Source organism: Salvelinus fontinalis, chromosome 29, assembly GCF_029448725.1.
Source record: "Salvelinus fontinalis isolate EN_2023a chromosome 29, ASM2944872v1, whole genome shotgun sequence".
NCBI lineage: Eukaryota > Metazoa > Chordata > Actinopteri > Salmoniformes > Salmonidae > Salvelinus > Salvelinus fontinalis.
Genome location: NC_074693.1, coordinates 22979615 through 22996033, shown reverse-complemented (window position 1 = coordinate 22996033; position 16419 = coordinate 22979615). Strand labels below are relative to the sequence as shown.

At 42.5% G+C, this 16419-nt stretch overlaps 1 protein-coding gene across 9 annotated transcripts in view; it reads right to left on the bottom strand.

Annotated features, from left to right (window-relative positions):
• Positions 1 to 16419, bottom strand: part of LOC129827615 (mitogen-activated protein kinase kinase kinase kinase 4-like) — a 131846-nt gene that overhangs the window by 93324 nt on the left and 22103 nt on the right. For all 9 annotated transcript variants that reach the window (XM_055888619.1, XM_055888618.1, XM_055888615.1 and 6 more), the window contains exons 3-9: positions 8294 to 8350; positions 5273 to 5398; positions 4706 to 4816; positions 4162 to 4252; positions 3883 to 4013; positions 3546 to 3600; positions 629 to 707 (exon numbers count right to left, since the gene is read on the bottom strand). In XM_055888619.1, coding sequence (XP_055744594.1) covers positions 629 to 707; positions 3546 to 3600; positions 3883 to 4013; positions 4162 to 4252; positions 4706 to 4816; positions 5273 to 5398; positions 8294 to 8350 — 650 coding nt within the window. The remainder of the gene's footprint in view (positions 1 to 628; positions 708 to 3545; positions 3601 to 3882; positions 4014 to 4161; positions 4253 to 4705; positions 4817 to 5272; positions 5399 to 8293; positions 8351 to 16419) is intronic.

Genomic DNA, 16419 nt, shown 5'->3' with positions numbered 1-16419 from the left:
AGGCAGAGTGGTATCTCTAAGGGAGGGAGGCAGAGTGGTGTCTCTGAGGGATGGAGGCAGAGTGGTGTCTCTGAGGGAAGGAGGCAGAGTGGTGTCTCTGAGGGAAGGAGGCAGAGTGGTGTCTCTGAGGGAGGGAGGCAGAGTGGTGTCTCTACGGGATGGAGGCAGAGTGGTGTCTCTGAGGGAGGCAGAGTGGTGTCTCTAAGGGATGGAGGCAGAGTGGTATCTCTAAGGGATGGAGGCAGAGTGGTATCTCTAAGGGATGGAGGCAGAGTGGTGTCTCTAAGGGATGGAGGCAGAGTGGTGTCTCTGAGGGAAGGAGACAGAGTGGTGTCTCTAAGGGATGGAGGCAGAGTGGTATCTCTAAGGGATGGAGGCAGAGTGGTGTCTCTAAGGGAGGGAGGCAGAGTGGTGTCTCTAAGGGATGGAGGCAGAGTGGTGTCTCTAAGGGAGGGAGGCAGAGTGGTGTCTCTAAGGGAGGGAGGCAGAGTGGTGTCTCTAAGGGAGGGAGGCAGAGTGGTGTCTCTGAGGGAGGCAGAGTGGTGTCTCTGAGGGAAGGAGGCAGAGTGGTGTCTCTGAGGGAGGGAGGCAGAGTGGTGTCGCTAAGAGAGAGAGCTGTCTTTCTTACCATTTCTTTGATTTGAGCTTGGGGGGCAGGTTGCGAGGAATGAGGAACAGGGCTCTCATGGGATGCATGTCACACAAGGCTGGGGACAGAGACAGACAGAGAAACTATGGTTGCGTCCCAAATGGCACCATATCCAAATGGCACTTTTTTTGCACTACTTTTAACCAGGGCCTCTTGTCAAAAGTAGTGCACTATGTAGGGAATAGTGTGCTGTTTAGAATGCACAAGACAGAAAGTGGACCGAGGTTATGAGAGGCCCCATTGTGCCACAATCACATGGCAGGGGATGGAAGAAGTGTTCCGCAGTGTTGTCAATGTTAGGCTACAGTCCTGTCCTGTTACACTCAGCCTGAAAAATGTATACACTACCAGTCAAAAGTTTGGACACATCTACGGATTCCAGGGGTTTTCTTTATTTTTACTATTTACAATGTGCCTGTTAAAAGTTCATTTGTGGAATTTCTTTCCTTCTTAATGCGTTTGAGCAAACCAGTTGTGTTGTGACAAGGTAGGGGTGGTATACAGAAGATAGCCTTATTTGGTAAAAGACCAAGTCCATATTATGGCAATAAAAGCTCAAATAAGCAAAGAAAAACGACAGTCCATCATTACTTTAAGACATGAAGCTCAGTCAAAGTTTCTTCAAGTGCAGTAGCAAAAACCATGAAGCGCTATGATGAAACTGGCTCTCATGAGGACAGCCACAGGAAAGGAAGACCCAGAATTACCTCTGCTGCAGAGGATGAGTTCATTAGAGTTAACTGCCTCAGAAATCGGCAATAAACTGCACCTCAGATTACACCTCACAGAGTTCAAGTAAAAGACACATTTCAACATCAACTGTTCAGAGAAGACTGCATGAATCAGGCCTTCATGGTCGAATTGCTGCAAAGAAACCACTACTAAAGGACACCAATAATAAGAAGAGACTTGCTTGGGCCAAGAAACACGAGCAATGGACATTAGACCGGTGGAAATCTGTCCTTCGGTCGGATGAGTCCAAATTTGAGATTTCTGGTTCCAACCGCCGTGTCTTTGTGAGACGCAGAGTAGGTGAACGGATCATCTCCGCATGTGTGGTTCCCACCGTGAAACATGGAGGAGGAGGTGTGATGGCGTGGGGGTGCTTTGTTGGTGACACTGTCAATTATTCATTTAGAATTCAAGGCACAATTAACCAGCATGGCTACCACAGCATTCTGCAGCGATACGCCATCTCATCTGGTTTACGCTTAGTGGGACTATAATTTGTTTTTCAACAGGACAATGACCCAACACACCTCCAGGCTGTGTAAGGGCTATTTTACCAAGAAAGAGAATGATGGAGTGCTGCATCAGATTACCTGGCCTCCACAATCCCCCGACCTCAACCCAATTGAGATGGTTTAAGATGAGTTGGACCGCAGAGTGAAGGAAAAGCAGCCAACAAGTCCTCAGCATATGTGGGAACTCCTTTAAGACTGTTGGAAAAAGATTCCAGGTGAAGCTGGTTGAGAGAATGCCAAGAGTGTACAAAGCTATCATCAAGGTGGCTACTTTGAAGAATCTCAAATTGAAAATGTATTTTGAATTGTTTAACACTTTTTTGGTTACTACATGATTGCATATGTGTTATTTCATAGTTTTGATGCCTTTACTATTATTCAACAATGTAGAAAATAGAGGTCGCCCGATTATGATTTTTCAACGCTGATACCGATACCGATTATTGGAGGACCAAAAAAGCCAATACCGATTAATCAGCCGATTTTTATTTATTTATTTGTAATAATGACAATTACAACAACACTGAATGAACACTTATTTTAACTTAATATAATACATCAATAAAATCAATTTAGCCTCAAATAAATAATGAAACATGTTCAATTTGGTTTAAATAATGCAAAAACAAAGTGTTGGAGAAGAAAGTAAAAGTGCAATATGTGCCATGTAAGAAAGCTAACGTTTAAGTTCCTTGCTGAGAACATGAGAACATATGAAAGCTGGTGGTTCCTTTTAACATGAGTCTTCAATATTCCCAGGTAAGAAGTTTTAGGTTGTAGTTATTATAGGAATTATAGGACTATTTCTCTCTATACCATTTGTATTTCATTAACCTTTGACTGTTGGATGTTCTTATAGGCACTTTAGTATTACCAGTGTAACAGTATAGCTTCCATCCCTCTCCTTGCTCCTACCTGGGCTCGAACCAGGAACACATCGACAACAGCCACCCTCGAAGCAGCGTTACCCATGCAGAGCAAGGGGAATAACTACTCAAAGTCTCAGAGCGAGTGACGTTTGAAACGCTATTAGCACACCCCGCTAACTAGCTTCCATTTCACATCAGTTACACCAGCCTAATCTTGGGAGTTGATAGGCTTGAAGCACAGCGAAGAGCTTCTGGCAAAACGCAGAAAAGTGCTGTTTGAATGAATGCTTACGATCCTGCTGCTGCCTACCACCGATTTCCGATTGTTATGAAAACTTGAAATCGGCCCTAATTGATCGGCCAATCCGATTAATCGGTTGACCTCTAGTAGAAAATAGTCAAAATAAAGACACACTCTTGAATGAGTAGGTATGTCCAAACTTTTGACTGGCACTGAATATTTATTGATACAATTTTGGGGAGAAAAAATGTAGATTTCACAAAAGTAGTACACGGGGCCTTTATCAGTCCTGCATTAGCAGACCAATATAGCATCTGTAGCGCGGGCAAACTCACAGCTAATGCAACAAAACTCAAACTACAACATTGTACAGGATACAGGATACAACAAATGCTTAAAAGAAAATAAACCATATAATTACAGCAGAGCATATTAGCCATGGACTAGAAAACCCTCCTGCTATAAGATGTGGAGGAGAAAGAGAAGATGGCTGAGATTATAATGTGTATGGACAGGAGAGAAGGGAGGAGGGTAACACTTACGTGGTGCTCCTTCAGCCATCTCCAGAGCTGTGATTCCCAGAGACCACAGGTCACTCTATAGGGAGTCATCCAGTCAGAGCCATTTCAGATTCACACAACAGAAATACAGACAGAAATACATAAAGTACACACACACACACACACACACACACACACACACACACACACACACACACACACACACACACACACACACACACACACACACACACACACACACACACACACACACACACACACACACACACACACACACACCCTCCCCCCACCCCCACATACACATACACATTCACGCACGCAAAAACAGCATTTCCAGCAGAGATTGGCTCCCTTTTACCCTGTAGTCGTAGGTTGAGTCTGGGTTCTCGTCACAGGCAATGACCTCAGGGGCCATCCAGTACGGAGTCCCAATAAAGGTGTTCCTCCTCCCTATCGTCCTGTCCAGCTGAGCACTCACCCCAAAGTCAACTGGCAAAGACAAGACACTGTGTTTGAACAGTTTAAACCACACCCACAAGGGAACAGCAGGCAAATACTGAAGTGACAGTGACAAATCCTTTCCACTGTGGCTATGTGGGATGTGAGTTGAACTTTGACCCTGTCTCCTTGTCTTTACCTAGCTTGACCTCCGCATTCTCAGTCAGCAGCACGTTCTGGCCTTTGATGTCACGGTGAATGACGTGGTGTGAGTGGAGGTGAGACAGGCCCTGTGTTGACACACACATACACACACGCACAATGTCAGGACACCACACACAAACAAACACAAATGCACGCACACACACACACACGCACACACACATCACATAATCTCTTTCTCAGAGCTTGGAAACACAGCGAGTAAGTGTACACTGCTTCAAAGGAGTGGAAAAAAAATCAGGAAGTTTGTTTATTTAAGATATTGACTTCACAGTGTTCCACTGCTATCTCCCACGATGCCCTCTGCCCTGTGGGTCACCGTCTAGCCTAACTCTCAATGACCGTCCTGCCATAAATTTAGAAGAAAAAGCTCCTAATCCAAAACAATAACTCTCCTGCTACAATACGGCCAATATAGGATGAGACAAACTCTCTGAAGTGATTCTCAGGACCTTTATATTTCCCAGGGGTTTGGGGAGAACATCCTGGTTAAATGGCTTATCTCCAGTAGTAGTACTCACTCGGAGGACCTCTCTGCAGATGTAGGCGATCCAGTCCTCCTTTAGGCTGTTCCCTTTAGTCTTCTTCACTAGGTCAGTGACTGAGCCCGCCCCACAGTACTCCATCACCAGCTATACGGCAAGGTCAGACAGACAGACAGACATACAGACAGACACACGCACGCACACACACATACAGAGGAAATGGCTCAGACAGATGCCAGGCCACCAGCAGAACAGCACCCTTTAACACACGACATGGCTAGGCCTATAACACCGTCACATCCCACTATAGGCACACAGCACACAAGGAAAGGCAAAGATACAACTCATCATTTGTCATTTGATTATTGTTATCGGGAAATGTGTAGGAGTAGGACCCAGAGATTTTCCTGGTATTATTCATGGTGTCAGGAAAAACTCATGGCCCATGTTATGTTTTCTAGGACCATGTTTTTTGGTGTTATAGAACGTGTATGAGCTGTACATACATATAGCGATAGAGGCCTTCTTAAAGATGATGCATTACTGAGATACCATGATTGAAGTGAGGAGAATTCAACAGAGAGATGGAGAACAGCCACTCACCCAGAGCTGGTCATCCTGACCTGCACGACTCTTCTTCACAAAGGCACCATAGTATGTAGCTATATTCCTATGATGGGAATATGTCTTCAACATATTAATCTCTAATTTGATTTCCTCTTCTTCTTCCTGTACACAAAAAAGGATATGACATTTTTTTATTTATTAAACTTGACAACGGAAAACAGCAGGCCGTAATGCAGCCAAACCAAAACCCAGGGAGTGAACCCCTGCTTCTCTTGCTGCCCCTGCACAGAACAGTTACAGTTGACTTTTAAGACAAAATTCAAATTAAACTGAGCTGGCAGATTTGTGCTGGGCTCGCCATACTGGTGAGATGTGCTGTTAGCCTCTCTGGACCCACGGGCCTGCCAACACACATGGCAATCAACAGCAGTGGTGATGTCATCACTGGCTCAGTCACTACCAATTATGGAGTGTGGGTTTGGAGTCCATTTTAGCATTCATGTTTACATTGCATGGGGCCCTAAGGATATGTTAAATGATTTGTTTCTTCCCATATGCTCCACTGACAGACCCTCACTAAGGCTAAGGGAGGGCTCATGTAGCGTGGCATGTCTTTGGTGTGGAGATAGAAACAGACAGCTTCTCCTTAAGCAATAGTGTGTGTCAGGGGCCTAGACGGGATTTGTTTTGTGTGTGAAGCCTTGGAAAAGCATGATGACACACGTATGCATTGCATTTCCATTCCCAGGGTTTTTCATAGTGTAGTATAGTCAACGGACTGCAACATGACACTGTCTTTCCTGCCAGGAAAACCACAACACCCCCATGCTTCTGGACAGAATATTAGAGATTTGCTTTGACTTGGTTAAACATTTACTGTTGACTAGTTCATTCCAGATTTACAGGGGCTGATAGCTTGTCTGGTTTGTTTAACAATAACGAAAATAATTACAGGATTATAAATGTGTTGTTTTCTGTACCAATACACAGACTTAACAACCAATACACAGACTTAACAACCAGTACACACCAGAAATAGACTGCTATATAATAAAATGAGTGAATTTATGTTTTCTATAACTTCTCCCTGAACGGTAGCAGTACAACATAAGAGGTTTAAATGGGGAAACCACGCAGTTTCTCTCTCTATTCTTGCCTCACAAAAGGCCTCCCTGCTCCTGTTTCCTGACCCCGAGAGACACAGCAGCTCCATTCAACATAGGCATTTGACCCCTCATAGAGCTGAGTAATCTCTCTTAAATAATGCTACCTCTCTATTCTGGAAAGGGAGACAACCACATGCTTTAACTGAACCTTCCTTTCCCTTTAAATCAAACCAGGAACAAGAGGAGAGGAAATTCCTACTAGGAAAGGACCCGGCACAGACGCTCTCTGTACAGAACAATGTCTCAATCCCCAGGAGGGTTTGAGGCGAGTGACCGGGCCGCGACTGGGGCCTGGGTCTGGGCTGAGGCCAGGCAGCCTGAATAGTGGGAGATAATGGAGGGGGAGCGAGGGAAGGGGAGTGAGGGTGAGCGATGGGAGGTTTTGGATGTGTTTTCAGGGAGAGGCCCTGGGCCTTCAGAGAGGGGCTATTCAGTTGTACAGGAAATCTCCTGCTAGTATCTCTCAGGGCAGATAGACAATACAAGATTGGCAGGGAAGAGACCCGGGGGGGGGGGGGGGGGGGGGGGGGGTTATCTTCGCTGCTTAAACACCTTGGGGTGCAAATTGGTGAACTGGGCTTTTTAAACACACCTCAGCATTGCAGATATCCAGGCTGTACTACAACCGGCCGAGATTGGGAGTACCATAGGTCGGCGCACAATTGGTCCAGCCTCATCCGTCATTGTAAATAACAATTTGTTCTCAACTGACTTGCCTAGTTAAATAAAGGTTAAGTAAAATACATTTAAAAAATCCTTTACGTGTTAGGAAGATACAACACCTGTCATATCAGCAAGCAATGCAAAGCTTATCTTATTAAAACACAGATATTGAATAACTTAATATCAGTTTTAATGTTATGTATTGATGAATATACATTTGAAACTGTGTCTTATATTCTCTATTGAGTGAGTAGTGAAATAATAATTTGTTATCATGCAGTGTGTTGATGTTACGGCTCTCGTCGAAAGGAGTGGACCAAAGTGCAGTGTGGAAAGTGTTCATGATTTTTATTGTCAAAAAACACATAACCAAAGTGAAAACGAAAGCGCACAGTTCTGTCAGGTACAGACACTAAACAGAAAACAAGATCCCACAACCTAATGGTGGGAAAAAGGGCTGCCTAAGTATGATCCCCAATCAGAGAAAACGATAGACAGTTGCCTCTGATTGGGAACCACACTCGGCCAAAAACAAAGAAACAGAAAACATAGAATGCCCACCCAAATCACACCCTGACCTAACCAAATAGAGGAATAAAAAGGCTCTCTAAGGTCAGGGCGTGACAGTTGAACTTAAGTCACTCTAGGACAAACATAATTTCAGATTGCACTGCAGAGACTGTCTGATGCTGTTTATCCTCCCTCAACTCTCAAAACTCAGATCTTAGTTTAAAATGTGCCTCAAAACGAAAAAAAAACCAAGATTTAATTAAATCTTTGGCCATGTACACTTTGTGCTATTGTAATAACGCTCCGCTTTGTTCTCGTTGCAGGCCAGGAGGGCCAACTCAATCAAGTACGCAGTGTCATCACCAGGTAGCTTTATTGCCCTGAGGGAATGAGATGATTGAACTTTCCCTGAACAAACATGGCTCCCAGTGTTCTCACCTCCTGATTGACAGCTCAGGATATAATAACCTTTGGTGCGCTGTGTTAACCGGGCCTCATTTGCATTTCTAAAATAAAACACCTCCTTTGAAGGGAAACTCTGATCTGAGTTTGATGTGATGAAACCTTTGGGGTCCCCTCCTCAGCCCCTCCTTGCCTCTTTGACTCGGCAGAGTGGCAGTCACACGGCTGTGGCCCTCCCTGCATACAGCATTTCTGGGTGGCTTTGACGGGCAGGGAGGAAGGGATGGAGACAGGAACCAGGAAGTAGCTGTCTTACCTCTGTCACGTCCATGACCTTGATAGCAGCCAGCTGTCCTGTCTTCACATGTCGACCCTGTTGAGACACAAGGACAGTTAGGGACAGAACAGCCATCGGCCGCCACTGATAGCTGAGATAATCAAGGACCCTCAGAGAGTTGAGTAAATTTGCTATTGTGACCCGAGAAGTAAAATAAGGTATTTAGTGCATAGTCATTTAGGCTAAATGCATAAACGTTATGCAGTAGTTAAGCTTATTGTTGAGAAAATAACTACATTTTATGAAAAATACTTTTTAAGATAAACACATCATTCAATACAGGGCAACAACCACACTAGTAACCACAACGGAAAGTCTAGTGTCTAAGACAATGTCTACCAGTCAGTTGAGGTGAATTGAGAGAGAGGAAACTTGATATATTTCTCCAACTGGGTATGGTAGCTGCGCCCATTTGAGCAGAAAAAGAGGGAAAGAAAGGTAGAAGAGCAGTGCTACATAAAAATATTAAACGTGTTGGAACCTGAGGAGCAGAAAAGTAGGTACAGCAACTGTTATTTGTGAAAAGTTTGCAGAGAAAATGGAACAAGGGCTGAACCGAGGCAGTACGTCTCACTAGACTGACCTCCATTGTTTGTTTATTTGAAAAATGGCTCATATCATCAACACAATTTACTGTTGTCTGCAGATTATCATGTACATATGGAAAGATTGAGTAGCTTGAAAATACCACAAAATGCTGTTATCCACCTCAGAACCCCCCCTCCCACCCATGAAATGCATATGAGTTAATATCCTATTTCCAAATCAGGAGTGCAGCGAGGGCCAATCAGATGGGCCAATCACATAATCAATACAATGCATTTTGCTGCCTCTCATGAACCAATAAGAGGCTTCTGTAACACTCTCCCTGACTGCAGCCATCTCGTCACAGCGCAGTGAGCTGAGGCAGATTAATGTTAGTCCATCGCACTTTACTGTTATTTTGCGAATGAATTTGCCATTTTGACAGGTGCCATATATTTGAGTTTCTTATGCAGTGGAGTGAATGTAATGACTGTGGTTTTGTATTCTCCTCATGACAACAGACTATAGTCAAACCAAGAGAGCTCTTATCATCCAGTATATGACAGCGCAGTTTTGCTCTAGATGCTAGAATAATTTATCCTCCAGGAGAGAGGAATGATCCTGACCTTTCATATGTGACTATGCTCACTGACAGAATGTGATACGACTGCTCATCTGTAATACAGCGCATTTGTAGAAGATGGAGATAATTGAGAACAAGCTTAGTAGCTAGTTTCCCATGTTACAGACAGGCAATCCTGCTGTACAAAAAAAACAATACATTATTTTTTTTAAACATTCACTCAGCAAAGGTTAAAATCACACATTCATGGATATGTACATTTATAACAACCAAGCAATTTATTGGAGATAGGACAACTGTGACCAACATCCCTTTAACAAAATAAGAGGACAGAATGTAGAAGCATATGTGTCTCTTTTGCCTCAGTGCATTTACACAAAGTTTCTTTTATTACTTTGTCATTATGGATTACCTGTCTAAGCATTTTAAGTGTACACAAGGAGATCAAAGACTAACAATGCATTCAGTTGTATCCAGGAAGAAAGTTTCACACAGCTATACCAGGTGTGGACTACTCACTTCACCACAACACCACTATGCTCTCACAAGTCTGGTGTATTTGACCTTATTAACAAAAATGGAGAATGAGTGAAAATGCACAAGGAGAGAGAACACTTTTAATTCCCAAGATTCTCTATAATAAGGATATTGGAGATGTAGCTATCCATTATCTAGATACAAGCTACCCATCTTAAGCAGAGTTCTAATTCAACCTTGAAAACCCTGAACACATCAGGGAAAACCTAAAGAGAGTTTCTCCATTGGTAGCTTGCCAGTTTTGGTCCAATATATCCCAATGGCAATTGACAAGACACTCACTCATTCCATAAACGCAAGCTTGGGGAAAGGCATCAGTCACATAGTATTGTGCAGCTGCACTGTTACACAATATGCAAGTCTACGTAACCGCAGTCGTGCACATCCACAGAAATTTGGGATCCTTACTCACTCACATATCGATCCACAGATTGGCTTGAAATAAAACCCTAGACTGGGTTCAGTATTACTGCTACACTACCAGAAAAAAGGGTTCCAAAAGGGTTCTTCAGCTGTCCCCATAGGAAAGCCTTTTTTTGGTTCCAGGTAGAAGAACACTTTTGGGTTTCAGGTAGAACCCTTTTAGGTTCCATGTATATCTGGAACTAAAAAAGGTTGTTCAAAGGATTCTCCTATGGGGACATCCCAATAACCCTTTTATGTTCTAGGTAGCATCTTTTTTGTAAGAGTGTACTGTACATGTTGCAATAAAATATAAAAAACAAGCAAAAAGCAGTGCCTTTGAGTATAAGCAGGTGTATTGCTGTTTCCTATTATTGCCTGCCCACGTTATCTGTACGTACAGAACCAGTCAAAAGTTTAGACACACCTACTCAGCTTCATAAGGTAGTCACATGGAATGCATTTCAATTAACAGGTGTGCCTTGTTAAAAGTTAATTTGTGGAATTTCTTTCCTTCTTAATGCGTTTGAGCCAATTAGTTGTGTTGTGACAAGGTAGGGGTGGTATACAGAAGATAGCTCTATTTGGTAAAAGACCAAGTCCATGTTATGGCAAGAACAGCTCAAATAAGCAAAGAGAAACGACAGTCCATCATTACTTTAAGACATGAAGGTCAGTCAATGCACAGTTTCTTCAAGTGCAGTAGCAAAAACCATCAAGCGCTTTGATGACACTGGCTCTCATGAGGACCGCCACAGGAAGGGAAGACCCAGAGTTACCTCTGCTGCAGAAGATAGGATCATTAGAGTTAACTGCACCTCATATTGCAGCACAAATAAATGCTCCACAGGGTTCAAGTAACAGACACATCTCTACATCAACTGTTCAGAGGAGACTGCGTTAATCACAGACAGTGTATTGATGCAAAGAAGCCACTACTAAAGGACACCAATAATAAGAAGAGACTTGCTTGGGCCAAAAAACACGAGCAATGGACATTAGACCGGTGGAAATCTGTCCTGATCTGATGAGTCTTAAAACCTCTTGACGCTAGGGGTTAGATTTTTTATTTTATTTTAAATAACGTTCCCAAGGTAAACGGACTATTTCTCAGGTCCAGATCGTAGAATATGCATATAATTTACAGATTAGAATAGAAAACACTCCAACTGTCAAAATATTGTCTGTAAGTATAACAACTGATTCTGCAGGCGAAAACCTGAGGAAATCTAACCCGGAAGTGATTATTTTTTTTATTTTTTAATCTGTGTTTCCTTGCCCGTCTTTCTTCCATTTAAAGGGGTATCAACCAGATTCCTTTTCCAATGGCTTCATCAGGCTGTGACCAGGCTTTAGACATAGTTTCAGGCTTTTATTTAGAAAAATTGGCGCGATTTTTCAAAAGTAGTCAGGTGTCCTTTGATTAGTTCCTGCGCGCGAGAGGGGTAGCTCTCCATTTTCTTTCTCTCTTTAATTGAATAGGTTACGGTTCGGTTGAAATATTATCGATTATGTTTGTTAAAAGCAACCTGAGGATTGATTATAAGAAGCATTTGACATGTCTCTACGAACATTACGGATACTTTTTGGAATTTTCGTCGAATGGAACGAGGCTTTGGTTTTCTGAACATAACGCGTAACCCAAATGCCGTTAAAAAAAAAAATTTAAGTAATATTTATCGAACAAAAATAACAATTATTGTGTAACTGGGAGTCTCGTGAGTGCAAACATCCAAAGATTATCAAAGGTAAGTTATTCATTTTATTACTTTTCTGACTTTCGTGACCATGCTAATTTGAGGCTAGCTGTTCTAGCATTGATTGATACACTCACAAAAGCTTGGATTGCTTTCGCTGCAAAGCATATTTTCAAAATCTGACACGATAGGTGGATTAACAACAAGCTAAGCTGTGTTTTGGTATATTTCAATTGTGATTGCATGATTATAAATATTTTTAGTAATATTTTGCGCCCTGCAATTCAGCGGTTGTTTAGGAAAATGAGGGATCCGTAGCGCAGAGAAGTTAATTAGAGATTTCTGGTTCCAACCGCTGTGTCTCTGTGAGATGCAGAGTAGGAGAACGGATAATCTCCGCATGTGTGGTTTCCACCATGAAGCATGGAGGAAGAGGTGTGATGGTGTCGGGATGCTTTGCTGGTGACACTGTCTGTGATTTATTTAGAATTCAAGGCACACTTAAACAGCATGGCTATCACAGCATTATGTGTGTGCTGCATCAAATAACCTGGCCTGCACAATCACCTGACCTTTAACCCAATTGAGATGGTTTGGGATGAGTTGGACCGTAGAGTGAGGGAAAAGCAGCCAACAAGTGCTCAGCATATGTGGGAACTCCTTCAAGACTGTTGGAAAAGCATTCCTCATGAAGCTGGTTGAGAGAATGCCAAAGAGTGTGCAAAGCTGTCATCAAGGCAAATGGTGGCTACTTTGAAAAATCTAAAATATATTTGGATTTGTTTAACAGTTTTTTGGTTACAACATGATTCCATGTGTTATTTGATTCCATATGTGATTCCATATACAATTAACACACTACCCTTTCCCACCTGGACAAAGGGAACACTGTTCATTGAGAATGCTGTTCATTGACTAAAACTCAGCTTTCAACACCAGAGTGCCCACAAAGCTCATCACTAAGCTATGGACCCTGGGACTAAACACCTCCCTCTGCAACTGGATCCTGGACTTCCTGACGGGCCACCCCCAGGTGGTAAGGGTAGGCAACAACACGTCTGCCACGCTGATCCTCAACACTGGAGCCCCTCAGGGGTGTGTGCTTAGTCCCCTCCTATATTCCCTGTTCGCCCACAACTGCGTGGCCAAACACGACTCCAACACCATCATTATGTTTGCTGACGACACAACAGTGGTAGGCCTGATCACCGACAATGATGAGACAGCCTATAGGGAGGTGGTCAGAGACCAGGCAGTGTGGTGCCAGGACAACAACCTCTCCCTCAATGTGAGCAAGACAAAGGAGTTGATCGTGGACTTCAGGAAAAGGAGGGCCGAATATGCCCCCATTAACATCGACAGAGCTGTAGTAGAGTGGGTCGAGAGTTTCAAGTTTCTTGGTGTCCACATCACCAATGAACTATCATGGTCCAAACACACCAAGACAGTCATGAAGAGGCATGACAACACCTTTTCCCCTCAGGAGACCGAAAAGATTTGGTATGGGTCCCCAGATCCTCAAAAAGTTATACAGCTGCATCACCACCTGGTATGGCAACTGCTCGGCATCTGACCGTAAGGCGCTACAGCGAGTAGTGCGTACGCCCAGTACATCACTGGAGCCAAACTTCCTGCCATCCAGGATCTATATACCAGGCGGTGTCAGAGGAAAGACCCAAAAATTGTCAAAGACTCCAGTCACCCAAGCCATAGATGGTTCTTTCTGCTACCGCACAGCAAGCAGGACCGGAGCGTCAAGTCTAGGACCAAAAGGCTCCATAACAGCTTCTACCCCAAAGCCATGAGACTGCTGAACAAATAATACAAATGGCCACTCTGACTATTTACATTGACACCCCCCCATTTGTTTTTTACACTGTTACTACCAGCTGTTTATTATCTATGCATAGTCACTTCACCCCTACCTACATGTAAAAATTACCTTGACTAAACTGTACCCCAGCACATTGACTCCGTACAAGTACCCCTTGTATATAGCCTCGTTATTGTTATTTTATTGTGTTACTTTTTAATAATTTTTTACTTTAGTTTATTTGGTAAATATTTTCTTAACTCTTTCTTGAATTGCATTGATGGTTAAGGGCTTGTAAGTAAGCATTTCACAGGCGGATGTGACAAATAAAGTTTGATTTGATTTCATAGTTTGGATGTCTTCACTATTATTCTACAATGTAGAAAATAATAAAATTAAAGAAAAACCCTTGATTGAGTAGGTGTGTCCTAACTTTTGACTGGTACTGTACTGTAGGACATCAATATGAGTAGAGACTAGAGTGTTTGGCGGTTGGGCAGACAGCAGCATGCCACACCATGTGAACAGAACTCTGAAGTAGACACTCAGCACCAGGTTCAATCAGGATGTGGGCCAGGGTTCCCCACGAGCACAGGCAGGAGTTAAAATGGCCACAGCTTCCTGTGCCAGAACAGCAGAGTGAGAGAGCAAGCACACATGGAAAATAACAAGACCTCATCTAATCGAATTGGATTAAAATCTGATTCTCTTTTACAATAACAATGGGCTGAAAACTGTTGGGCCAATGACCATATACAAACAACAGAGTTCAAGGCAAATCAGATTTTTAACAAATGTTTTACAAAATTACAAACGTCTATTTCTTCTGTTAAAAATATATTAGTTGTGGCACATTCTTGCTTTGACCAAAATTATTCTTAAACGTTTAGGCTGGCTGTGTTCCATTGCCACAGGCTATTTTCAAAGGGAAACACAATTGAAGTTAGTTAATAAACAGGGGAAAAATGCTTTTGGTGGCCAGACAATTCACCAATAGTTGTGGGCAAGCAATGCAAGGTACAGTATTTTTTTTTTTTTTTTTTTTTTTTTTACAATATACAGATGTAGGATCTTAATTTGATCACTTTTTTGTCACTGAGAATTTTACTGCACCGCAGGAAATGCAAACTTGTAGTGTATTTGAGTTTTTAAGTCTTCTAAAGTTTGTAATTTCCACTTGGAAAATTCAGACTTGATTTGACCTCATGAAAAAATGTATCAGCCACTACAAAAATGTCCATTCATAATAATCCCCATAATATTTAACATTTCCTGTTTATGCAGGATTATTTTCTTGCTTGCAAACTGGCTCAAATTAAGATCCTACATCTGTAAGGGAACAATTCCTAGTGTTAGTGAGATATGAGACATTGAGACCTTGAACATGCATAACATACAGTAGGACAATAGTTATAGGTCTCACTCTCACGGAATCACTGCAGAAGTAGCAGATCATTTGATTTCCCATTTCAAAATGCTTATTGTAGTGTGCCAGCAAATCCTTTGAATAACATGTCAGACTAACATGTTCAAAAACAATACATGTACTTATTAATGTTGTAAAAATGTTGTAAAATTGATTTTCCCAAAGTCATTATTATTTTACAGATAATGAGTGCAAGCATGTGCACATGATCCGAAGCAGGCCATAAAGAGATTGCATGAGAGAGATGAGAGCACATTCCTCCTGCTGATCAAAGGAGAGGAGAGAGAAAAGAGCAAACTGTCCACTAATCAGCCCGAGGCTCAAACCCCTACAACCTCTTCAGCATTCCACACAGCACACAGTGAGCCTGCTCTCTCTGAAACACATTCAATTTGTGTGTGGGGGGGGGGGGGGGGGGGGGGGGGGGGCATTGCAAAAATCACATTCTTCATTCTAATAAAGAGACACTCAAGTCAGAGTTTACCCAAGGATTTTTTTCAGCAGTGGTGGAAAAGCTAGTGTATGGGGTTGGGGTAGTGGGAGTGGCCAATGGCGTGCTCTCCAACCTAAAATTTTAGAGCCCATTCTCTTGGCCACAGATAAAGATTTTATGTTTTAAAGCTACAATATGTAACTTTTTTGGGAGACATGACCAAATTCACATAGAAATGTGAGTTATAGATTTTTTATTCCGTTGAAAGCAAGCTTAGGAATTGGTAGATCTGTTCTATGTGTGCTATTTCTATGCTTCCCATTCTGAAGTTTCGTTTTTGAGTCTTCCTTTCGGTTTTGTACACCAGCTTCAAACAGCGGTTTAGATGATACAACGATTCTCTACACAATGACAGCTTATTTTGTCACATAAACTGAAATTAGGCAAACTATAACCAGGAAAATGGTAGAGCGATTTTTGCATAGTGCTTCTTTAAAACTAATTTCCTGCAATTCTACACATGAGAAAATATTACAGTTTTAAAGCGACACTATATATACAAAGTGTTATGCTGATGAATGAGGACCCAAAAGCGACGTAATAGAAACAGAGTCTTTATTCCAGTCTTAAACAAACAATGATTCTCAATCCTCTCGTCAGTAGAGAGGAACGACTGGAGACGCGACCAC